The sequence below is a fragment of the Idiotropiscis lumnitzeri genome, chromosome 15 (assembly GCF_059441095.1).
Source record: "Idiotropiscis lumnitzeri isolate Australia: NSW breed Sydney's pygmy pipehorse chromosome 15, RoL_Ilum_1.0, whole genome shotgun sequence".
NCBI lineage: Eukaryota > Metazoa > Chordata > Actinopteri > Syngnathiformes > Syngnathidae > Idiotropiscis > Idiotropiscis lumnitzeri.
In genome coordinates this window covers 8,846,790-8,873,247 of record NC_142405.1, presented here as the reverse complement: position 1 = coordinate 8,873,247, position 26,458 = coordinate 8,846,790, and the positions used below count along the sequence as shown (strand labels likewise).

The 26,458-nt window shown below is 40.4% G+C and overlaps 1 protein-coding gene across 2 annotated transcripts; it reads right to left on the bottom strand.

Moving 5' to 3' along the window:
* Positions 1 to 58: 58 nt before the first annotated feature.
* On the bottom strand, positions 59 to 25,587 carry LOC148322728 (neurabin-2-like). 2 transcript variants are annotated; one of them, XM_088316684.1, is made up of 15 exons: positions 25,415 to 25,587; positions 19,792 to 20,175; positions 19,504 to 19,709; positions 18,903 to 19,235; positions 17,357 to 18,028; positions 12,414 to 12,546; positions 11,291 to 11,411; positions 10,445 to 10,549; positions 10,135 to 10,270; positions 8,413 to 8,556; positions 7,099 to 7,152; positions 6,859 to 6,990; positions 6,158 to 6,255; positions 5,968 to 6,064; positions 59 to 4,080 (listed from the first exon to the last, which is right to left on the bottom strand). In XM_088316684.1, exons 2-15 carry the CDS (start codon positions 20,096 to 20,098, stop codon positions 4,027 to 4,029), a joined length of 2,592 nt encoding a protein of 863 aa, XP_088172810.1. In that variant the 5' UTR covers positions 20,099 to 20,175; positions 25,415 to 25,587; the 3' UTR covers positions 59 to 4,026. The 2 variants fall into 2 exon arrangements, with proteins under 2 accessions (XP_088172810.1, XP_088172811.1); XM_088316685.1 differs by lacking the exons at positions 59 to 4,080; positions 5,968 to 6,064; positions 6,158 to 6,255; positions 6,859 to 6,990; positions 7,099 to 7,152 and adding an exon at positions 7,219 to 8,178.
* Between the last annotated feature and the right edge of the window lie 871 nt (positions 25,588 to 26,458).

Below are 26,458 nucleotides of genomic sequence, written 5' to 3'. Positions count from 1 at the left end.
TGCTCGATTTGTTTGAATGTGCAGCATAAATAGTTAAAAAAAAAAAACTCAATTGCAATTGTTGTTCAACATGTTTATTGAAATGCTGATAAACAGGTGTTGGTTCTGACAAACATGGTGACATCCACTAACGAACGGACCCAGGCAGAGAGGTAAAGATTGTCCCACTCACACTGTTTGGCACCAACTTGTAACTACCATTCATTCAGCAAACTACATGGCACATTTTTTATTCCGTCACTTTGTTCTAAGCCAAGCACATAGAAAAAAAAAAAAACATTTGGGTAAAGAAGCATTATGAAACATAACATTTTTCGGCGTTTAAGACCTTGTTTCCATTTGCTCAATTGGACCATTGCAACTGTGGATGTCAATTTTTTTTTTTTTTTTTCCAGGACAAGTTTTCCAGTTTTATTTCCACCCTGAGTATTGCCACGTAAAATGAACCAAAACACCTTTTGGACTGCGGTGTTCAACTTCCATCATCCTTAACCCTTAAGCAAGGCACTTCACACATTCAGCTGCTCCGACCGACCCATTCCGTGAGTGAAATGCTGTACTTTATCAGATGGTAAACATTTGTGTTTGGGCGTTATGGAGGAAGACATCGGTCTGCCTACAATCAAATGGAATTGAAGTGTGAGATATATTCCAGTGTTCGTTTTTAGCTGTAAACGTGTCTTGTTTTGCATTTCACGAACACGGAGCAGATATGGAAGAGTTGTGAAAGGATGTTAATATGGAAAGCGGCAAAGCATTAATCCATGACTTTGATGTCCAGTTTAAGGTCCATTGTCTTACTTATGAGGATGGAGAGTGTAGCAGTACGGACGTTAATGTTCGAACAGGGATATTGAATGAAATGCTCAAATGGCTTCCCATACATTAAAGCTATGCAAAAACATTAAAGGCAATAAGAGCTAACAAGGCAAATAAATTGCAAACCTCACTAAAGAGCGTGACAACCTAAAATCCCATCAAAAAGCATGAGTGCAGTGATAGATCATTTAAAAGAAAAAGAAAAAGTCCACATAAAATAAAAACACACCAATGATGTTACCAGCGCGGGATAACGGCATCCGTACAGGAAATACTTTTGTTTGTTCACAGCACGAGCAAGCACGAGGCTCCAGCTGTGCTTCAATTAATTAAACATGCTTTTCAAATACACAATCAACCCGAAAAAAAAAAAAAAAAAGATGGGAGAGGAAGCCATCTGCCATCTGCGGCAGACAAAATGAGCTCCGACATGATGCGTTTACTGCTCATCCCAGCACTGTTGAAATTGAAAAGAAATAAACTCGCATTTCGTCGCACGAAATACTACAAATCCCATCAACCAAAATATCATACGCAACAAACGTTGATCCAGTATTCCGTCACAATACTGCAAACGACAACACCGCTAACACAATTTTGTAGTAGTCTAAGCATTTGAAAATAAAAAAGGGATGTCTTGACTCGAGCCTCCCTTTCTGCAAATGACTCCAAGTGTGTTGTTTGAAACACTGAAAAATATTTATAACACTGAGCAAAATCAGCCGGGATAGGCTCTAGCTCACACTGGTGGATGAAACAAGTTTAATTCAATTATCTCTGATATCAACTAAAAGCGCTTATGAAGAATTGTCAACTCCTCATAATAAACTTTAAATTCTGGCTTTTCATACGACTAACATGGGCATACACTGTTTTATCATTTATTTATCAATAATACTGTCACTACATTTCGCCTGTGCTTAAAGAGAAGCTCATTCCCAAAAAGGCGATGTTATGCTGCCCAAACTGACTTACTGTTAATAACTAATAATATCATATGTGTATGAGATTTGGGCTAAATTCAACATTTTTTTCTAGAATGCCTATTGCAATAACTATTATGTTTTGTTTTACATTTTATGTAAATTGTGCAAATTTCTAGTCTACATTAATTTCTAAATGATTCTATGTATTCCCGGGAATTCTCGTGAGTGAAGCGAATGCAAATACACAGAATTTGGCCAACTCGGTCTGCACTTGTTATTTTTCTAAATGTATACAAAAATAAGCACAGACAAGACTACGCCCAATAATTATTCAAATTAATCTATTTATTATTTGGAAATAAATCACTTGAAGTCAGAAAAAAATGGGTTTTAGAATTAAATGTTTTAAGTTGTATATTTAATTACAAAACGGGAACACTCTAATATTAATACCTAATGACTACAGATCCAGTCTGAACTTTTCGTTTGTAATTTGTTTATACAGTATATAATGACCGCAAACGTATTTAAATAGTTCTGTCGAAATCAAATGACTAAACCTCTGGTGTTTCTGGTCCTCACCCCCCCCCCCCCCCCCACCCCACTTAAATCAGGACTCCTGAATGGAGCAACATGTCAGCTTTGCACTTGCCTTTCTCATAACCAGGCACGTGCACACCACTTAATGGTGCTCAAGCACAAGCCCTTTTGCCCTGTCCTGGATGAAAAAAAAAATGCCCTTTTTCCTGCAGTCACTTTATAAATAGTTTTTAATTGAGTTACATAGGTTATGCGTTAACCAGAAGTGGGAAAAGGTTAATAGGTTAGTATTTTTTTAATTTGGTCTAATTTTTGTGTGTCATAAAGACTTTGCATTTGAATAGGGGTGTGTAGACTTTTTTTTGTAACACACCTACCCCCTTTGCTAAATGTATTATTTATTACATGATAATGTTAACAGAAATTAATATATAAGGTAAATATATACTTCTGTTTTTTTTCCTCTCTTAATTGTACAAACAATTTTGGCAATGGGTGCACTTTTTTTGGGCTCGAGCACTCACTCCCAAAAACATTGGTGCACGTGCCTGCTTATAAGAAACCAGGTGGATAACAAACAAAGTCGACACATCCCTGATAAATGGCAGGTTTTTGTGAGGTTATAATAAATAATTGCCTTTTCTATTAAAATTAAACTGTCAAATTTTTGACAAACACTGAACAGAAGACACCTTTTGAAAATCTCAACAGGTCACGTGTGAGCTGGAGCCTATCCCAGCTGACTTTCGGCAAGAGGCGTGGCATACCTTGGATGGACTTTAGCCAATCGCATGCCACATATAGACAAATTCTCAAACACACATTCACACTTCTGGACAATTTTGAGTGTTCAGTCAACCGAACATGCGTGTTTTTCTAAATAGGCAACGGAGCAACCACATTGCTCTATTTTACAATTTTTTTTCTCGATCTGTTCCATTATCCTTTAGACTACATCACAGAAACCTCACCAGGGGTGTGCGCATTTTTTTTTTTTTTATTTTCCATATCCGCCACAAATCATTGCTTAATTTAACACTTAAATAGACGTTGAGAATATTTACAAAACAGGATGTCACCACGCTTTCATACTCAAAATGCAAATGTTTACCTGATTCCTTCGCTTATGGAGAAATAAGACTCCAAATTCTGTTTCGTACGAGAGATGGGCTTTGTTGGCTTCTTTGACTTTTCTTTCAATGTTAACTAACGGGGCAGAATCTGGGTTCAACTCTCATCACTTTTTGTTCTCCGTGCATATTCAGTCTATTGTAGTCCGAGCGCGGGCAGCATCGCGACCACCGGCGTAGTTTGAGAAGGAGCACAGCAACAGTACTCTGCGAGACGTCCTCCGTCACTCTGTAAAGCACTTAGTGACGAGCCTGCTTCTTTAACATCCTCCCCATAGGACACATTTCACGACAGGGAGAACAAAATAAATCATCTATAAATCAAGCCGAGTATGCTTTCCTTGTTGATTGCCGTGACAGTTGCCAGGAAGACACACAAGGAAGATTGCGGGTTTCACACCGAGTGCATTCTGGGATTGTTGATTGGCCATAAATTCCAAAAGAGAGGTCTCACATCTCTGCCGTCCTCCTTTTCTTCTTCTACGCTCCACTTTGTCAGCTTCCGTCGGCTTCCCGCTCACGTGAGTGATCGACTGAACTGTAGTCCGTCAGTGTGAAAGGCAGAGCGCCGCGTCCTCCCGTCACGGACAGGAAGCGGAGCGGCGAGGAGTCTAGGAGGGGTTCGGGGGCTTCAGAGCATCCACTTGGATCTCCAGGTCTGTAATCTGAGGGGGAAAAAAAAACATCATATGGATGGGAACAGAAATACAGAAATCACACGAGCGTGACATTAAAATTTGAGCAGGCCTAAATTCTGTTTGTATTTTTGCCAGCCAATCAATTCATTCATTTCAGCAATCCAACTCCGACCATTACTGACGTTTGCCTCAATTTTACCAATCAAACAAAGCCATGTGGTCACATGAGCGCAAACAAAGGGCTCTATGTTTGTAGACAGCGCATCTGCCGGCAGATCCTGATTTTCATAGCAGTTTTCCAACTTGGCAGACCGGTCTCCACCAAGCAGAGCGTGCTGACATAGCATAAGGAATGTCTTGGAGATGTGCCTGGCCGACACGTGGTAGGCAGCACGTCTAGCAGGATATTTCATGAATGAATATGTGATCAGAGAGCAGCAAATACTTTGAATGATTGTAGGAATCATTTCACTGAACACATTATGGCCATTATTATTATGATACAATTTTTTTTTTTAAATCATCCCTCTCTGGGGGGGGTCACATAAATGATCGAGGGGTAGGCAGAGCAGATAAGGCTTCGCCATGTCAAGATTCTAGTGAGTGACTTTGAAGGGAAATCACAGATGCCGCTTTGACTGGCCATGACTGAAGTCAGCTGTGACCACTCCCACAGCAGCGCAGCCCTCCCACTCTCAAATGTGCCGGCCTGTGCTAATCTGAGAAATAACTGACACTGTTTACCATGCAGAAAATGGAAATCAACAGCTACTGTGTGCTACACTGTCGTCTGTCGCTGCCTAAAAATGTCCACATTTCAGCCTACAAAAGCGCAACTTCAAATTTGTGCTGTTTCACTAGTTTAACATTTCCAGATTATTTCTTGAGGCTGAAATCGTCTCCATTTATGTTATTTCATTATGATTTAACTTCATGATGTCCTTTTTGACACTTGAAAACTACACGCCTTCAGAGAACGCACATCGGTTACACAGCCCGACACAGATTTTCAAGCCGCTCCGATGATGGAAAAGAGCGTGACCGAACTTGTGACTTAATCATCAACCAAGAGGTCAGTCAGTGTCGTGCTGTCAAGAAGATGGAAACAAATCAGAGTAGGTTCTTCATCCATCCATTGCGTCGTTGCTCCACCCGATGGGGAAGAAGTTAAATGACAGGGATCTCAAATATAAAAACTATGTGGGGAGTCAGCAACTTCTAAATAAAAAAAAAAACAGTTTTCCTGCCTGGATGTTTACTGTGATCTGTTTTGATCCGATACAGAACTTTAATCCTCCTACTGAGAAGGAAATTGTAGACATAATAAAAGGCTTGGAATATTCAAATGCAGGCCATACAAAATTTGCATATTTATTTACACGGTCCTGTTACAGTCTTCTCAATTTTCTCCGCCTTTTATTGTTTTTAATTTTTTTTCCCAGTTCAACAGTGATGCTCATAACCAAGATATGCAAATTGGCTACATTTCCTATTGTGTCGCACGGAGCTCTGTCAAATTTCCATAAAGTGTAGGAGCGCCCAGCTATGGAACAAATATATTCAAATCTCACCTCAGTCAACCTCGCTAAGTAATTTGAAATCCAATCATAGAACATGTTTGACAAGTCATAAAATATTAAACCTCATGCACACCGTCACAATCACAATCTAATGTTTGAACACACACACACACACACCTCTTATTTTAATTGATGTTGATATTCCTAAAACGTTTTTTTCTTGTACACCCTGAACGCACTGTTTATTTTTGTTTTAAATGTATAATGAGGTGAGATCTTACAGACATTCCAACACAGAACTGCTGACTGTGCGATAGAGAAGTAAATGGCCGCCAAATGTGTTGAGTGTTAATATCTCAAATCTGATCTACTAAATCAACTTTATTAACCGTACCTTTTCCTGCAAGTTGTCCGCCTCCTCTTTGTGTGAGGCCTCGCTGACTTCCTCCGCTTGCCTTTGAGCTGCCTCCTTTTTCAGGTACTCAAGCTCCCTACAAGGCGTGCGCAAACAGACACACACATATCAACAAGATATTGTCTTGGCATTACGAAAGCGCATGAGGTTTGTCATAAAGAAATCTTACTTCTGCTGATATTCTTTGATCATTCTCTTGGCTTTGCTATACTTCCTCTCTAGGGTTTGGTATTGAGCCTGGGTTTCCTTCAAGTGTTCATCCACTGCCTTAAAAAGAAACATAGTTAGACACTTAGTAAATCCGGGACATCTGCAATTTAGAACATTTTTGTTACCATTCATAAAGCATTATCCTCCTCTTCAATTTGTCACAAATTTTCCTCCAAAATCCTGGGAACAACTCTGTGTGTTCCATGTTTAGTCCGATCCCCAGCTTGTCACCAAACAACATAGTGACAACTCGCTAATTACAAGTGTGAAGATAAAGGCTAATAAGAGGACACGCCTTCGTTACATAGTTATTGCAGTCAAATTGTTTTTATTCCTTCTTAAGGGTACCATCATTTTTATTTTTTTTTCATTTTATTTTACAATCTTATTTATATGACCACTGTGGGTTTTTCTTTAATTAATCAGAATTAGAATGCCCTTTATTGTCATTGTACTCGGCGTACAAGGAGATTGGAGAGCTCCCCTCTCCAGTGCAATAAAAAAAATAATTTAATATATCAATTAAATTAATTCAGGATTAAACAATTAAATAGAAAATAAACATGAAATTAAATAAATAAAAGACATTATGTTGCAGATGGGTACTAAGGATTCTGTCCACGTGTATCATTTCATCATCGTTATTCCCTAATAATTTACCTTACACAGCGACTGGGCCTCCATCCAATAACTCTCCAGTTTCTCCATCCTCTCTTTACTGTCCCGGATGCTTTGTTCCAGCTGAGCTCGCTCCATTCGCCAACGCAATTTATCCTGATCGGCGTGAGCCAACTGTGGGGAAGTTTGTCACAGCTGAGCCAGCATTGGGGTGCATTTGCAGTGCAACACGGATATCGCCGCTTTTTTTTTTTTATGTGTAGAATTTTAAGAGGCTCTCACCTTCCTCTTCAGCAGCTGGATCTCGGCTTGGGTTACTGCATGTTTGATTTGAAGCTGCAAGTAGAATGTAAGTGGAAACAGTTTTGTTGTTAGTTTAGAAAATTAAACAGCAGATACAGTATTTGATCTAAGTGTTGGTCCACTATAATGCTTCATCTTTCGTACTACTTACAACCATTCACTATACAAACATTAAAAAAAATCTTAATAATTTGTATGATTTATTTTTTTTATAAATTTCCACAATTGCTAATTTACAGTGCCTTCAGTTTGTGCTCAGTGACGAGCAGTGGGGCTCATGCCCGGCCAGGCATTTTATTAGATTTATAAATTTACTGAATATTTTTCATTAAATTAGCAGACTGGTATTAAAAACTGGCAAACCTGACCTGATGTTTGAAGTGGATCGTTAATCTCCAGCCTGCGAATAGCCTCATTCATCCAGGTTTATTGTATTCTCAGGACATTGAATTGATTGCAACTGGACTGGTCTGGTTGTCTTCGAAGTGGTTTCGCCTCTCATCCAAGCTCAAATTAATCTCCAGCTTTGTCTTCCTTTTCACTCGCTCGTTGATAGATTTCTCAAATTATATCCATCTTTCGTATTAGGATTTCATTTGGAAAAACATTTTAGAGTGCACAGACTGTGGCTGGCGTCATTTTCCTCACAATCGAGATTTGTCTTCCTCATTCAGATTGCACATGCGCAGTAAGAAGGCGGGAGGTCGTGCGAGTGTTCGAAAGGTTCGGGACACCTTCAGATTTTAAGTGTGTGAATAAAGACCAAAATAACAATAATTGAATTTTTTTTAATTAAAGAAAACTTCACTAATTCGTTTTTCTGACATGTTTGGAACTCCAACAGATGGTGTTATTTATTCTTTTTTTTTTGCAATTTTCACAATAAAAAAAAAATAAGAAAAATCAATATAAATCACAGACCAGAGAACTAAAATCGAAAGAAATTTATTTCAGCATTTTTTTTTTTTTTTTGGTTTAGATTCTACTCTTCTTCACTTTCCTGCCTTCCCTGACTGCACGTCTGCGGTTGTGTTGCAACATGCCAGGCAGCACTGAGGTCTATTGAAAGAAATGCAGCTTAATTAGGAGCAAGAAGAAGAGGCAGAGGTTTCCGACTTCGCTCCAATAATATTTGTGGTTCTTAAAGTGTAGACAGATTATATCATCATAAGTATTTTCTCATTTCCTCTCATTATAGAAGATTTTCACCTACTGCGGGTACGTACTGAAAGTTTCCTCCCCTATAATCGTGGTTTAACTGTAATTAATTATCCAAAGACAAAGTCATCGTACCTCCTTGAATTTGTGGGTTAACTTCTCAGGGTCCAGCTCGACAGGAGACAACGAGTCTTGGTGCTCAGCCAGGTCGAAAACCTCAATGGAATTTGGAAACATGGGACTCATCTCCTCGTCCTCATCTGTTGCATACTCACCTGTCTAAAACAACAAGGAGCAAGGTTAGATTAGTAACTGCTACCGGGTCACACCATCTTAAAGCGCTGAGATATGTTATGACGGGGTCACCAACATGGTCGCCACACACAGCAACCTGTTTTCACTGCTGCTCCAGCTGTTGGATGCGGTGGGTCATTGGTGGATGGAAAACACCTCCATCGGCACGACAATTCATTCACGTTTTTTCAATTTATAGTCGTGTGAAAAAGTGCCCCCATCCCGATGTTTTTCTTTTGCACGTTTGGCGCAAATTTAAATATCAGTCAAAGACAACCCAAGTAAACATGAAATAAAGCTTTTAAATGAAGGTTTTTCTTGTTATGGCCGGAAAAAACTGCAGGACTTTCTGGTAAAGAGCAGAATTATTGGCTCTTTCAATCAAAGCAAGACATCCAGGTCCTGAAGTAACAGAGCAGCCCCAGACCGTCGCACTATCACTACCACTGTTGGGATGTTCTTCTTTAAGTGGGGGGCAGAGGTTATCACTCTCCGCTCCCCAAATACACACATATTTCACGTTCAGATTTCAATTAAAACATTCCCTAGCAAGCTGTCTGCATGCCACACGAATAACATAGCTTAATATTGAACACTAACCCAACAACAAAAATGTTAAGGTTTTTATTTGAAATACTTGACTGTCTACATTTAGTCACAGTCTTTGACAAAATATCCATTTATCAACATTTAGCAGATACACTCACTCACAAAGATCCTTAAGCCATTTCATGATTATCATTATTTTTAGAACATTTAACAAAATCATCGATGTCCAATATCTTTGCACGCTTGCTCTCGATGCCGAGAACGCTAAATGTCGTAACATTGTTGACCAGAGGTGGTATTTTACAAGCTTCAGAGTTGGGAAGCTGCTCTGACATCCAGCACTACTCAAAGGCAAAACAGCTGGAATTCTTTGTAATCTGTAAGAATAGATCAATAAAATGTTTCACGTGTTAGCATAGCAAATATATTGATTTTTATGTCAACCGTGGAGTGGTAAAAAAAAAAAATAATAAAAAATTCTAATTCTTGGTGTGTTAATTAATTGTAAACTGATGATTAAAACGCTTCTGTGCACAATATCCTAAACACATTTTTTATTTAGTAATATATTATTGTTAAATTAATTGCCAACAGTTTTGAGGCAACTGCGATGGCAAGGCATTTGATGGGGGTGACAGCTGGATTAGCCAGTTCTTATAGTTATTAAAAAAAAAAAAAGAAAGATGGAGGAGGCTGTTGAACACGTCCCCTCTTTGAGGTAATTCTGATGTGTCATTATTATTAAACATTTTGTGTTCTACAAGTGAATATTTCTCACTCTGACCACAAGGTGGCGGTGATGGACTATGTTTAAGAATATTGAACCCACATCGAACCCACCAAATACCATTCTGCCATTAGTGACTTTTAACATCTCTAATATTCTAATGCGTGATTAGAAAAACAAAATCTGGAATATATTTGCTGAAGATTGAAAGATTTCATAGCTGTTAGCAGGTGGCAGATTGCGCATTTTCTTCCGTGATGATTACGCGTAACATCATTCCGCCTTACCTCCTCATCCTCATCCATGTACTGCTTGTATCGCTGCTCCATCATCTCTCGTTGCCATCTTTCCTGTTCCAGAGTTTGTTGGATCAGCTGAGCCACTTCGCTCTGCTCCCCCGGCTTCTCCCGCCCAATCACAAACCTGGAAATGATATGACTAACATTACCTTTTCGGTAAAACCTTTTTTAAGCTCACAGGTTACAAAGTACAAAAAAAAAAAAAAATGTGCAAAGGAAATAAAAACAGACATGTACATAAAGGAACGTTTAAATGTGACAGACATGTAGAGGCCAATGAAGCGATTGCAATGCATACTTGACGGTGCCTGATGTGTTGCGTAGGACAGAGGCAGCAAAGCTCTGAGTCACACCAACCAGGCTGGTCCCGTCAACCTCAACGATCAGATCGTTCACTTGGATCCTACAATTCAGATCAAAGCAGAACACTATGAACTGTACAATATGTATTAAAAAAATTATTAAAAAAAACAATCTAATGCATCCGCATTTTACAATCGGCCAAACAACACAATCAGGAAAAAAAAGTCCTTATAAGTTAAAAGCAAAATTGCTTTATATTACACTCAACGCACAGTAGTGTCAATGTGAACTTTTCTAAAGCTAATCTACTAACACCCACGATGCTCCTGTAAGACTAAGTAATACATTCCTACCTCGGCCGTTTGTCGATAAAACGTCTAAAAATCAATACAGGCCCCATTAGATAAGGCGTACCTACAAGTGAAAGTAAATGAGTCTGGTAACGAGAAAGAAAATGCGTGCAGTGATCGTCTCATTTTAAGTGATGTCAAACTTAATTAAGGCAATAGAAGTGAACGTTGTGAGTAAAGTTAGTTGACAGAAAGCAGCAATCCCGATAACAGCTCTGCTGCAAATATTGTGTGACATTTAGAGGATCTATAAACTCGAAAGAATCAAGGAAACCTTTTAGAGGAAACACAATTAAGCTTTTAGCCTCTGGTGAGACTAGAGACAAGTGAAAAACAAGCATGTCCGCTTTCCTTCACCTCCTAAATCCATTTGACACACAAACTCGCAGACTAAAATGGTTTAACACTTGGTTTTAGTTTTACACAAATGTAGTCACCAATGTCACCCAGTTGCAGCACCCCCAAGAAGATTAATTGAAGTAAACCTTTACCTGCCATCTCGCTGTGCAGCTCCACCCTCAGTGACCGTCTTAACGAAAATGCCCAGTTTCTCCAGACCCATATCGGCTCCTGCACCCATTCCTATGATACTGATTCCCAGACCGTCGCTGTCTGAAAGACACACACACACACGCACACACACAGGAATGCAGTGTGTCAAAATTACATCATTGAAATATATACAGATTTTTTTATTCTATAGGAAAGGTGCCAGAATGAATTTATGACAATAAGCAATGGGTGTATAGAGCAGGTGTGGGCAAACTATGGCCCGGGGGCCATATGCGGCCCGTTAAACGTTTCAATCCGGCCCGCCGAACTTGAAAAAAATTAAATTAATAAACCTTGTTAATGTTTTATTTTCTAAATACTGTGTTGAAAAAAATTAAATTAATAAACCTTGTAAATGTTTTATTTTCTAAATACTGTGGTTCTTCAAAGACATATTTCGTTGTAATGTTTTTGTTCACTTTCATTTCAAATTAAATGTATTTTTTTTTTTCTCAGATGAGGTGAGGTGACCAAAACACTCCATTCACTGGCTCCTGGTCCGACCCGTTTCTCAAATTTTAGAACCCATTGAGGCCCCCCAATCAAGTTTGCCCACCCCTGCTATAAAGTACCCCCTTGATCAGCTGTATTTGTTGGTATGAAATTGTCTTTAAATTGCCTTTAACCACCCATGTGGGGGTGGTTGCTAGTTCAATTCCATCCTCTCCAGAATTACACCCCTATTTAGGCTAATCTCCACTGACTTTAATCTCCTAATGGGATTTCTAATTCTAATTCTAATTCTAATAGCAGTGCCTTCTCAGTTACTGAATGCATGGGGACCATGAAATATTTTGCCTTTACAAAGATTAGGCAGTTATGTTTCACACTATCACTGTATTACCGCAATTTAACAACACGTGAATGATTGTTGTAGTCGTTTGCTGTGGTGTAGAATTGCACTGCATTATAATGAAAGCCGTTCCTAATATATTGCGCAAGCGGTCACAATGTTGTGACTAGTCGTGTGTGTGTGTGTGTGCGTATTTAGGCAAGCGGCTTGTCTGAGTGACTCAGTATTTGTAGACGTGCATATTTAGAAGTGTGCGTGCTTGTGTTCACCTTTCTCCAGCTCAACGGGAAACAGATCCAGCTTCTCAACTCTCTTCTCCAGCTCATACTCAGCCGACGCTGCCATTGGGTCCACATCATCATTACGCCGATCATAGTCTTCATTACAGTAGGTCGTGAATACCTACAGACGGGGTGAAACATTTTATAAAACATGCATCCATTCGTTTCTATTTTTGAACTTGGTCAGGGTCATGGGGGATCTAAAGCCTATCACAGCTGATTTGGTGCAAAAGGCTTTGACTGGTGACCAAAACATTAACAAGGTTTATTCATTTCATTTTTTTTTTTTTAAGTTAAGCGGGCCGGATTAAAACGTTTAACGGGCCGCATGTGGACCCCGGGCCGCAGTCTGCATTAATACTACCCAAAACATTAATTAGGTTTAAATCCCATGAAAGAAAAAAAAAAATACTCATTTAAATTTGAATTGGACATGGTGATGATTATGAAGCTAGAAATGGAAAATCTTCAAGTTGTAAATATTTACGCCTTATAGGGGAGGGGTGGGGATACGAGCAAACCTCGATTGGGCAGGTTAGCGCAGGTTTAGTGTTAAGGAAAGGAATGTGTCAGGACAAAAAAATGGTGGATTTTGCCAAGATGATGGGACTCCCTGTGGTTAACAACTATTTCCAAAAAGGAAGAGGAAGACAAGTTGGCATATAAGAGCGGAGACAGGTGCACACAATGCAGCCTGAGATTGGAAATTGGAAGGTGGTGGTGACAGGAGAAAGCATAGCCAGAGAGCATAAGATAAAAGTGTATAAAATGAGAATGGAGAAGAGAAAAAGAATACGGGTGAAAGGTCAACAGGTGGAAGTCAAGAAAGGAGGAATTACTAGGAAATGAGAAAAGCTGTACGTTGTTGGAATTAGCGGGTGATAATACAGAAATTGATTAAGGAGACAGGCTAGGTGTACCATCTGGGCAGACAAAAAAAAAATACAGTGACTTGGTGGTTGAACAAGATGTAGTAAATTGTAGAGAAAAAAGAGATGATGAGGTATTGAAATGAGGTAAGCGACACATTCGCAGGTTGGTGAGGCAGAACGATTGATCTTTGGAGGACTTGCAGCACTTGACGGTGATTATGTGGAATGTTTGAAACATGATGTAGGCCCGATTAGAAACCGGTAAGTAAAAGGAAGCTCGAAGATGCCTCAGGAGTGCCTTACAATGACAACTTGAGAGAAAGACAAAAAGTGGAGCGAGCAACAGCGTGGTTTACAAAGACAACTGATGACACGTTCACCCTGAAAATGGTGAAGGGGAGGTACAAATTTATTTATTTTTATTATTTTTTTTTTTACTCGGCTGGTAGCGAATGAGTTAAAATGGTGGGAGTGAGGTGCGGGTCAAAAGCGAACAAAATCGGGAGAGACACATTTTTAGTCTAAGAGCAGCAGTTGGTCGTTGTGTTTTCGGAGTAAAAACATCTTTATTCATCCCCGAGTAACGTGATGTTCTAAAGGTCAGGGTCTTTAAACAGAACTGTAATATTGTCTTGGCAGGTCAGAGCAAGCAAAAGAGGGATTATGAAATCCTCCCACTAGTGGCAGCCGTGACGCAAACTGTCACAGGATCACAAAGAAGAACCCGAGTGAGAGCACACATGACCAGACATGACAGGAATTCAGGTTGAACAATGAATGACAAAAAGTACAGGCAGAACTCAACAGCACACGAGGTCAACTTCAAAACAGACGTGTGGGCGGGATGCAGAGTGGGCAGAGGCCTTCGTTTTCAAATATGCCAAATACGATCGGCAAGTGTGACTTGAAAAAAAGTTGCATCGCTAAAAATAACAAATATCAGTATTGTTGCATATTGCACTTGAGGATTTGATTTCCGATTTCTTTTGTCAATGGCACCAATTTTGGCCTCCACTTTAGCACTGTCTTTGATGTTAATGCATCAATAATGGGCCTTCAACTTCTTCAAATAAAATAAATGACAATTTATAACTGTAGAATTGGAGCAAAACAATCTATTTTTCTTAACATGTGCTCAAATAGTTCCTTCATGAACTAACTTAGCCATTTTTTGTCCCACATATTCGATGAGTAATAAGACAGACAACTATGCTCCTCCCCCTTCTCTCTAAAAGGCCAGAAGCATGTCTGCCGGATGACCATTGCTATGATCACATGGCTCTGTTTCTATGGCAACCCCAGGCTAGCCTGGCATGATTTTGGCTCTAGCATTGACTTGTTCTCTCTCTCTCCCTCTGTCTGAAAGATATGCTAATTTTTTGTTTGGGACCGACACAGCCAACGCTATTATATGTGGGATACATAATTATTTCTTTTGCATCTGATGCACACACACCGACACAAACAGGGTTCGAAAGCAGGATTGTTAAACTGCTTCCTGTTGTCACATTTCCTTCCTGTTGAGTAACTTTATAGCCGTGTGAATGTGTGTGCGTGTGTGTGCATGCATAATGAGGTCGCTGCGTTGTGCCCTACCCGCCGAGATACACTCATGAAGTCACACACTTTCCATGGTGACAGAAATGTCAACAAACAACAAGCAGAAACACTTTAAAACACGCACACACACACACACACACACACACAAAGACACACGTTAAAAGGAAAAACACCACTACGAAATCTTTTATGTTTGTCTAGTTGCAAAATGACAATGGAAACACATTTTTGACACTTGTCGTCGAAACGTTTTTCAAGCATCAGGCACTCCCCTTGTAGAATAAAAGGGGTACTTGTTCCACAGACAACAACAACTGTCAGAACTGGCACAGCCCTCCACCTAAAAGAGATTTTCTCGTGGATATTTTGACCCCTCTAGATGAAGAATTTTGCCCAAGATTTTGCGGACGTACGTCAATTACAAACAAACACACTCAGCCACATTCCAAGTGCTTTTCTCACACTCACAGGGGTAACCTTGTTCACTATTCAGCACACGTAAACACAAGCGTGATAGAGTGGAGGCGAAGAGGAGGGAAGCGTTACGGCTTCTGAAGAGTTGGTTTTGTACCGATTGTGATTTTTTTTAAATTAGAAATGAGACTGCCTTAAGGCCACGCGTATTAATAGACAAACTTGGAACGCTTCGGTCACAGATTAAAATAAAATTAAGACGCCAGTGGCTAATAGCATGCCTCCTAGCAGTATTAACAAAACCCACAGTCAGGAGTTACCTTTGTTTACATAATTTGTCATTAAATACTTTGCTACACTTTCTATTTATACGACTACAATTAATATTAATAACAATATCAGCAATGGAGCCGAATTGCTGGAGCCAACTTAACTCTGATTATACTGTATATGTTGTTCCCGAAGATATTAGAGAATATATGCAGTGAATAATGTTGCATGCTATTTTTTTAATATGTTGCTGCTCCATGTAAGGTAAAGTAACAATTGTTGAAGGTTTTTAACTACCTGAGTATCAATGGTAATCCGGTTAGCCCGTCTATAGTGTTTCCAATAATGTCAGCATTAAAGGGGAGGTCAACCCCAAAAAATTCTTTGCAAAAAATGTTCTATGCACCTTCACTAATAGCCTAAGCATGGCATTCTGATTAATATTGTGTCCGTGGAATATGAGTAGAGCAGTAAATTGCGTGAGTGAGTGAATAGGAGATCTCTATATGGACAATTCCGATCATCCGGGCATTTCTGTTAATACTCACGACGCAATGCGCTTTGTGAAAACAATCCACCACTCGCAGAAAAGTTATGCCCAGAAGTTGTTAAATAGCTCCTACAAAAACTCCTGTCTGATCACGCTAGAATGAAACTTTAATTATATATATATTTTTTTTTTATAAGTGGGATGTGAGATGCCTGCGACTCATTTTAGCAGTGGTTAGACACGGCCAATTAGCAATACAATGAGTCACTCTTGCTTCTGCACAAATGCTGTACTGTATAAAGAGTCTGAAAAAAAGGAGACAGTGTGAGAAAAAAAAAAGATCACAAGGACATGTGGTTACAAGTTCAATGATCACTCAAAAACACAACCTTGTAATAACACGTTTCCCAACCTGTTATTACATTGCTATAGCAGCATATTGTCTCTTTCTTTACATACATCCCTGCAGCTTTGTGTCTGCGCAAAAGGTCAACGCTGTAACCTCAGCCACCTCAAGACGCTATGATGCAACATCCTTTCTCGGGCCAACAAATTAAAATAATTCATTCTTGACGACACTTCAAAACACATGCGTCACTCTCTTCCTTGTGATTAGAAACCTCATGTAATTGGATGTAGGAGGACATGGCCAGAAGCAAAAGTGATCCATCAAAACATGTCATCCAGTAATTCTCCCGAAAAAAAAAAAAAACAACATGTAATTTTGCACTCTCTAGAGACAGCATTTTTATTCTTCTGTGAAGCTAATCCACCAATTCCATGTAGTCACTTTCAGTGAGGAAGTCTAATGTCGCAACACACACAACACAATCAGCAGACTGCTGAGTTGCAGCACGCCATACTTTGATGAGTACGTGCGTGACGTTGAATGAAGCACGTCAAAGCGTGAATTTACACCACACACACGCGCACACCCCCGCGCACACACACTCAATGAGCTCTTTTACTTCATCCACTAATTTAAATCCACTTTTTCGTTTATTTCCGAATTGTTTTGGGTGTCTCGGCTGAATCTATCCCCACTGGAAACAATATTAGTCCTGCAAAATGTTATCTGTCAAAAATCACTTTGATATATTAGGACAATATTTCATTTGACAACTAGTGAAAAATGGTGATGCACTGTGTGTTTTATTTCGTTATTTAACAGGCTACTTCCTACTAGTTCATGAAGAATGACATATTAGTTATTAGGGCACAGTTTGTGACACGGATGGCAAAAATAGTGGGGTGTGTCGTAAGGAAATAAAATGTTTTTTGCATTATTCTGCAAGCAACCAACAATTTAGTAGCTGAAAACTCACCTTGATGGGCTCGGTGCTGAATCGAATCTTTCTATTGGCGCCCTCGGGTTCCTCCTCCTCAGGAAGACCCTCAATTTCTGTGCAGCTGCTTTCTGGATGGTAAGCTTCCTCCTCTTCATCATCATCATCATCGTCGTCCAGCTGGCTCCCCCCGGAGTCGTCCTCGCCAAGGCCGCTGTACGCACTCACATCCACCAGATCCCCTTCGGAGTAATCCTCCTTCCTCGAGCCATCCTCGTCATTCTCCTCTTCGTCGTCTCTTCTCTCAGAGTCCGCTTCTGTAACTTCAAAAGCCAGTGGCTCTTTTTCCCCATTTTCAAGTGAAGTGTGGACATCAGCTTGAACCAACCTGGCTCCAGCCTCAATATCCCCCCTACAACAATCCTGTTCCGCTGTTGGAGGCTCAGGACCAGGTGCAGCCAGGGTACTAGATCCCCTGTCTTCTGTCAACGGGAGCTGGCATTCCGATTCCGGTTTGGCCTCCGCATGGGACGAAGAAGTGTCGTCCGAGTGCTGATCTCCTGAATGTCGAAATCTCTCATCCTCGCTGACCGCCGCGCCACCGATGTCGCACGGCGGGAGCGGATCCGTCACTTCATCCTCTGCCGCTTGGTTGTTGACAGTTTCAGTTGTTACCTCGTCGTCGTCATTACTTGGAGGAGGCGCTTTCGTCTGAGTGGGAGTGAGACAAATGATGCGATGATTTAACACCGTTAACATGCTTCACGTTCCATACCAAAAAAATGTTGTTAAAAAATTGGAATGAAATTAAATTGTGCAATTGACGTTATTTCTTATGAAAAAACAAAATCATCATATTCAAATGAATTAAAGTTAGATCAGCGCTCGGGACAGGATAGTGTTCAACATAAGACGTTCTCGTACATTATAAACATTGTTGAGATGATATTGAATTTCATTTTGAAAAATCTATGCTATTGGTCGGTCCGCACGCAGGAGTGTTATTTTTCCACATTATTACCCAATCTGAAGTGTTGAAAATAGCTTGCTCTCTTTCACGATACAATGCTAATGGTTGAAAAAAAAAAAAACTGAAAAGGTTTTGGCCCGACGCCGACGATATGCAGAAAAGCATCTTTGTGTCAGAGATGCGCGACAGCTTCAGAAAACCGCACTGTTTCAACCGTGTCGCCAAACAAAAGGAAACCGACGCTACAGGCACACTTGTAATCAATCAAAGCTTGCGAAACAATTTCCGTTTTTGACGCTCAGATGCTCTGAATTTGTCTTCGTCAACATAACTGTATGAATCGAAATTTGTTTTTGCTGCAGTGTTTATTTTTTTTGGGCCCATTTTGTGTGGAGTAGACCACAAATACTGGATATGATTTAAAAACCATGGGCCACATCCTAACTATTCCTAGTGACTACGTACATCATGCACAATCCTCAATAAAATACCTCAGAGCGGGATAATGTTTCAAGATCAGTTTCACAAAGATATTCTACACAAGTGGCGCTATCTTATTTAAGATCAAATAATCCCATGGCAAATGATCCCTCGAAGGTAAACAAATCATCTTACCTGACTTCTAGCAGGTCCTGATTTGGTTGGAAGTTTTGGCTTTGGTGCCGGGGCAGGTCTTGACCGACGGTTGGGGAGGTAGAGATTGTTTTGTAGATCAGCCTTCTCAAACACGGCGCTGAGTTGGCTCACGGTGGGGCTGACAGCCTCAGCAGGCCCAAAAGCAGCTGCAGCGGCAGCGGCAGGAACAGGAGCGGGAATAGGGGGGTCATCTAAGCGGTCCAAAGCCTCGGTAGAGCCATTGAAGCGCGCCACAACATCCAGGCGGCTGTCCTGGAAGCCAGAAGCTCGCTCCTTCTTCAGCAAAATCCTGTTGGTAGCAGCTTGTTTCTCCTGTAGGAAAACAAAGTCATTCACTACCAGCCAAGTAAGAAAATAAAGATCTGACGTCTTTAGCCGTCAATGGCAGTAAATGAGTTAAATGCTTATCTTATTTTATTAAATGTTACTCATATCCCATTCAGGGTACACCATGGGCCAGCCAATCACAGAGCTGACATACAGTCAAAATTCATGCTCAAATGCTAAAATTGAGACAGTTTGAATCTTCACTTTTTCTAACAGTGGGAAGCAGATAATCAAAGCAAAATTGATTACTGACCTGTAGCGTCCGTTGTTCAAACATCCTCCTGGTTTCCTGGAGTTTGGACAAACCTGAGGAGCTCGCACATTCTCCATCTGTTTTGGTGTCAAAACGATTGACCCTCTCGGAAACTGTGCCCCCTAGTTTGAGGAGGGCACTGTGGTCGACGTTCTCGTTGAGGCTCGATGCTCTCGGCAGGGACAGTTTGACTGCTTGCTCATTCGCTGCCAATGAGAGGATGGAGCTTGCTCGAATAGGTTACACAAAGACTTTTATTGTTATGTGCATAACACTGTTATTACATACCAATCACTTTGGCACCATCTTCCTCATCTCCTGGTGACTGCATCTGCATGAACATATTCTTGATGCGGTGAACGTTTGATCCATATCGACGACCCCTCCCGTTTGGCCGAGGAAGGGGTGCAGGTTTGGAGGCGGGGTCGTAGCCTCCGTTGAGGTGATCGGTGGCTTTCTTCAGCGCCGCCAGACCTGCCTCGTATGCATTTCGATGTGGCGAGGCGCTCCGCATGTTGGAACTCCCACTTCCCCCACTGTTCCCGGCGGAGGCCCCATTGTCCGCCGTGGCTGAGGCAGGTTCTGTCTTCATCATGTTTGATATTTCAAATGTCCCCCGGTGAAGAGCAGGTTAATGGAGATGAGGGCGGCAGCATGTCTGTAGAACATGAGCTGTGAGACGAGAAGAGAAGAGACACTTGAAATAATAACAGTGTTTATCTATTCCATAACTGTATTTTGCCATCATTTCATTATTTCAGATGTCATTGTTTTTAAACGTTTGCTACCAACCACTAAATTTATTATGATCAAACACACAGACAATAAAAAGTCAATTTTCAAAACGTTTCAATTGTTCAGAGTTGCATACGAATAAAAATTGCTCTCTTTAAATTTTGCTGACTAACCCAAAAATGGCGTCAACAATATCACGAACATTCAAAAAAAAAAAAACATTTTTAAATCACATCGCTCTCAATACTAATACGTTGATGATGTCATAGAAACATCAAACCAAAAAAATCTTTGATTAAAAGGATGGTGTAAAATAGGGGGTCAAGTAAAAAAAAAACAACAACATTGGGTGAGATTTTAGCAACAAATACACGAGCTAAAACAGTGCAACAATTCTATTCAGCAAATATTTTTAAAAAAAAATCTACTGTCAAATCAAATCTCACCACAATTTAATCACATTTTTCAATGCAAGGATTATCTGCCCTGCTCAGGTAGGAATCTTGAGCAAATACTTTTCAATCTAATCGGAGCATGTTCATTTTAAGCAAAGTAGATTGCATTTCCATTGAATCCAGGGGGGGTTGTTCTCAAGTGAGGTCAGAATGGGAGCGGAAGATCGACAGACGGATCAGCGGCGTCTGCTGTGATGCAGACTCTGCATCGGTCTGTCGTTTTTAGGGAGCTGAACAGCTGAGCTGAACATAATATAATGAAACATAACATTACATAACACAACGAGCTGAGCAACAACGTTGAGGCTTCAATGGAAGAAAGAAAAAAAAAAGCTATTAAAAATTTAAAATAAAAAAAAAAATAAAAATTTGGGCTGTGAGGACAAGCTAACCAGGCTAACACATTCTCCCACTTGGTGCAACGCCACCCACTGTCATTTCTAAATCTTCCACTAATTAAATTTTTGCATACGCGCTTTCAACACTGAGGCTTCAGATATGCTTCATATTTCATCGGCCCTTTCGGCATTTTGGTTTTGAGTTTCATCGGGGACGAAGTTGCTGCTGATGTCGAAGGTCATACCACAGGAAGTACTTGTTTTCTCTTGGGAAGATTCCACCCCATTTTTGTTCCATGGCCACATGCTCGAAAGAACTCTGTCTTTACGTCACGAGATGAATGCATTTTATACTTACGACAGTTCATGTTAAAACATTTGAATAGAATGAATCCAAATGGAAGCGATCTCAAAAAGGAAGTTGGGCAAAGACCAGGCTCATGGAACTTCTTGTGGTTGACCACTGTATCATACAGTACAGCGAACCTCTCGCATAATCGCACGGGATTTGCAATTTTGCATACTCTGGAATTTGGTTTTGGAAACAATCGTCCTGATTCGCTTGAAAAAATAAATGAGATATTCACTGCTCAGGCCAAGCAATTAATTTTTACTTCGCTTCCATCTGAGGGAATTTTGCCGTTTTGCACCTCACACAAAGTGAAAGTAAAAGTATGTTTCTGTCTCTCTCCCAGTATTGCTACCAATGCTACATTCCAAATAAGTGTGAAGCCGGTTTTATCCCATTCCGATTACACAAGTTTCCACCTCAGTGTTCCAGGCTAATATAAACAACAAACGTGATGATGTTTTCTCTGACTTTGCATGTTGGTTATATTAAGCGCTGGTGCGCATATTTTTGTGATGTCATGACAGTTTGTGACAGCAGCTAGATGCTAGAGGCCCAGTGTTGATGCTTTATGCTCCTCGCCATTTGAAGTGCTTTTGCGCCATCTTGTGCCATTTATATGCAATTACAAATCCCTTTTAGGAAAGAGGCCGCAATTATTCGCGGAAGGACTCAGGTCGAAATCTCCCACGAATACTGGAAGTTCATTGTACATGTCAAATTTCAAGGTAGAGTGTAAAAGCCTCATGGAAAGTAATTCAGGAGGAATGCAACAAGAGGAGTTTCCAACAAGGAAATTACTGATGACAAGCACATTCAAAATAAAGTCGATTTGTTTAGTTATGTGTGGTTCCGAATCGGGCTACAATACAAACAGACCCTTGAAACCTTCATGCAGAGGAAAAAAAAAAAAACTGCAGTTGAGTTTCTCATTGGTTGAGATATATAAAATCCATGTGGCTACAAACTCATCCTAAATTGAGGCTTCCATTCACACCATGAAAGATATTTTTCCAATAAGACCACAACAAAAGCCTAAATGATTAAAATACGGCGATTAAATACAAACAATTGAAAATACTTGGCGTCATAAACTTGATGAAAACATGGGATCATATGTTTCCCCCAAAGTAGTAATTATCTTTATTTTTATCCTTACCGACTGAGTCATTTTTTTACATCTGGAGAACATTCCCTTTAAAGGAGGCATTGTGATTTTGCCCCCAATTTCAAACACGTCCCAGGTGTCTTGACAACACGTACTGTATATGCCAGGCTTTCGTCACAATACCCCGATGATCAAAAAAAAATGAACACATACTTTACTCACAGTCAGATCCTGTGTCATGAGAAGGAGCAACGGTTCACCCCGGAACTAATGCCAACTAGTAGGCTACTGCTTTCATTTCCATGACAACCAAAAAGATCTCAAGGAATCAAAAGGAAAGTTACTTCCGCTTGTGGCAGCGGAACTCAGAGTGAGCAAAAAAAAAAAAAAAAAGATACCAACCATAAAGGCAATAAAAACAGCCCATTTCATTGTCTACAACTCTCATTCGTCCATTTTCTGGACTGCTTTTCCTCATAAGGGTCAAAGGTCAGCTGGAGCCTATCCCAGGCTACAACTTGCACTGGTTGCCAGCCAATCGCAGTGCACTACACGACACTTCATACACTTGTCAATTAGTGTGTTCCTCTGCACATGTGGTGCATAAAACTATGGCCCGGGGGCCACATGCGGCCCGTTGAACGTTTTAATCCGGCCCGCCGAACTTGAAAAAAATTAAATGAATAAACCTTGTTAATGTTTTATTTTCTAAATACTGTTGTTTTTCAAAGACATATATTGTTGTAATGCATTTGTTCACTTTTATTTAAAATTAAATGGGGTTTTTTTTCTCCGATGAGGTGAGGTTATAAAAACACTCCATCTATCTGCTCCTGGTCCGGCCCCTCTGTTAAATTTTAGAACCCATTGTGGCCCACCAATCAAAAAGTTTGCCCACCCTGGATTTAATGTATGTTTAAATTGGGGAAATGTGCAAAATGAGAGTCACGGCCCAAGTGAGGAAATATGCCCCACTCTTTGCACCAAGATTCACACTATGATAATTAGATAAGGAATAGAAAGGTTGACTTTTAATGTGTTCCAGCACAAAATTAAATAGAAGTGGCTAAAAGACAGCATGACGTGCTTATCAATGGCAAACTACAGCCTAGAGATATTCACACATGGACACGTTGCAGTCAAAGCACATCTTGTGATCCTGTCTCGACAAACCAGTGGCTTTTCATACAGAGATCATGTGAACTTTAGTTGGCCAATGTGAACAGATGCGCGCACGCTCATAAAAAAGCTGCCGTCCGCCAAGACTGCATTTTCTGCGTCATTCATCAGTCCAAGAACAACTACTGTATATCCACTGCTTTTTTTGGTTTGAGGTAATTTTCTGTATAGTGGTCAAGATCAAGACAGCGGGAAAGCTGCATCAAAGAAAGCTGCTGTATATTTCATGCAAATGGTGAGCGGAGTCGCTCTCATAAGAATAAAAATAAGAGGCAATGATTCATCTTACATGGCTGTATTGCACAATTTTGTACTGAAAGTGTCACACAAAAGCGCGCCAGTCCACTTCTCCATAATTATTTTGATCTAGCGTGGGGTGAATGTCATTCACCCCATCACTCACAAAAAACTAACGATTCATTCCTCTGCATCCAAACAGTGCAACTTCCAAACTGGTATTTATAGTAATCATGCCAAATTATTTCTGTTTACCGCGAAACGTCAAGAATAGGTTTTGTTTAAACTTTTCTTGACAGAAGACCGTTATTTCATGCCCAGTCGGTCAGTTGTCAACCCATCACTCCGTCATTGTGATATTAATTACGATTCCGTCATAACATAAGCCGACTTTTGTCAGTTCAGTCCTGCTTATCCAATCAGAATTTAGCTTGTAGTGCTCTAAATGAGCATGATAAAGGAGGATTTTTTTGTATGTGTGTGTGCAGTTGTTGTTGTTTTTACTAATAATGCCAAGTGGGCATTGTATATGACTGACAGTAACAATACATTTTCAATTTTATATTTTTTACTTTTCAGTCAGTCTTTCTTTTTTTTCCCCACGGAGGACAAGAGCTGAATCAGTTGTGCTTTTAAAAGAGTTATTTTTAAAACTGTCTTTTATGACCCCTGACGGGACAAGCCAAAAGTCTCATCAACAACAACCCAAGAATCGGTACATATGTGAGACAGCCTTTGCTGCAGCAGATGCTCCATCCTGCTCTATTTTTTTTAATACACTGCCTGTACAGGCATGACCATGACTGCGAGCACACAGCAGTGAACAGAGGACACATTATGGCAACACAATGCCTCTATCTATTCGCAATCCCCGCACAAGTGGAGAAAACTCTCAGGCCTGATGGCCTTGTTTAAAGAGCTTCACTCTGGCGTACACACCGTGAGCGTCGGGCCGTGTTGGCATGGACGCCGCTCGCTGCGAACTTCCATAGAAAAACACAATATTCATTCCAGGTTTTGCTTTTCGCTGAAAACATTTGGGCTACCACTGTGCTACTAAGAGATACTCCTTTCTCATACAATTCGGCGTTCCAAATAACGCCCAATAGTGCAACCAAACACATTTTTATGGTGGTTTGGGTCCATTAAACGCGCCTGTGCCGCATTTATTGTTTAACGCAGGCGCAATTTGAGGAGTAAATAAAGAATAATAGAGCATCATAAAATGTGATGTAAATGATGAACAAAATAGCTCGGCGTGCCGAGGAAAAAAGCAGCTCCACGTTATGTGCACATAGGAGACATCCATGCAATGTGTCCCAAACAGTGGCCGTGTACTAACGTGTCACCGGCACCGGTTTAGGACCTGGAGGCGGGCTTAGGAGATCCAGGCCCCGCTGGGTGTCTGCGGAGCCGCGTCGCTTCCTTCCTTCCTACCTCGCCGAGAGCCACAAAGCACACAACAACGAACCCCGAAACCGCCTGACAAGCCTAGCTCAGTTAGCCATACCTTAATATCCGGTTCTGTTCGGTAAATTGCAATCCATTGTCTTGTGCCGCTGTTGCCGTGGCTGCTGCTGCTGCTGCTGCTGCGCCCTCCTGCTGGCTAAACAGACCGAGTGGCTGCTTTCTGCTCCTCCTTCTCCTCCTCCTCTTCCTCCCCCTCCCATCATCTGTTTACCTCCAACCTGGTCTCATCTCCTCGCCCATTTCTCCCTTTTTGTCAGCTTCTTTCTAGTACAATATTTTATTCCTTTACAATCGACCATACCTTTCTCTTTCCTCATGCTCGCTGTAATTTCTCCTCCAGTGATCAACTCCAAATAAAATTATTTATCATCCGGGTCAATTGTTTCAAACTAAATAAGGAGTATGTTGTTACAAATTCAGTTAATTGTCATGAACTAGCAAATCCCGAGATGCCCTTTTAATCACCCTGTTTGCTGAGGTTTGGCGACCTCTTGTGGTGAGAATATACTAAGTACTCTTAATGCCGTTTGAGAGAACGACAATGCGCATTAGTGACCTAACAGACGGCGTGGTGGAATCACACACGATTACGTTTTTATGCAGGGCGGCCAACACAGGTGGTTAACAATTAATTTAATTAATTTACAGGTGGTTAACAATTAGTTTAATTAATTTACCAAAAGGTAGGTCTTCTGCAGTTGACATGTGGATGAAGTTATTGAGAGGAGAACGTAATCGTAATAGTGTTAACTAAATATGGACAGACGATGGCAGTAAATCCACGTGTACCGTGATAATAGGCATTAAAACAGTTCGTTGTTTTCAAGACAAGATAAAGTGGCGTTTGAATCTACAACTGTTTCGATGTGTATCTTTTACATACTTGAGGACACGCTGCATCATTTGCACAATATAATGTACCAGTATGACCACGCTACTTACATTGCTGAATGTCTTTGCATTTGTGCGTTCTTAACCAAAATAAATTCATATATAAATATTCTGATTGTGATTTAATGAAGCTTAATAGTTGAGTTTGAACAAGTAAATGCTTGCCGTATAGTTCATTGAAATAATACCATAT

What these genes read in the sequence shown, in the direction of transcription:
- LOC148322728 (XM_088316684.1), bottom strand. Translation starts at nt 20,098, where the DNA reads ATGATGAAGACAGAACCTGCCTCAGCCACGGCGGACAATGGGGCCTCC. An exon ending in TCCAGCTGCTGAAGAGGAAG is followed by an intron (nt 6,991 to 7,098) that starts GTGAGAGCCTCT and finishes ACTTCCCCACAG; the next exon opens with TTGGCTCACGCCGATCAGGA. An exon ending in AGGCCCAGTCGCTGTGTAAG is followed by an intron (nt 6,256 to 6,858) that starts GTAAATTATTAG and finishes TTTCTTTTTAAG; the next exon opens with GCAGTGGATGAACACTTGAA.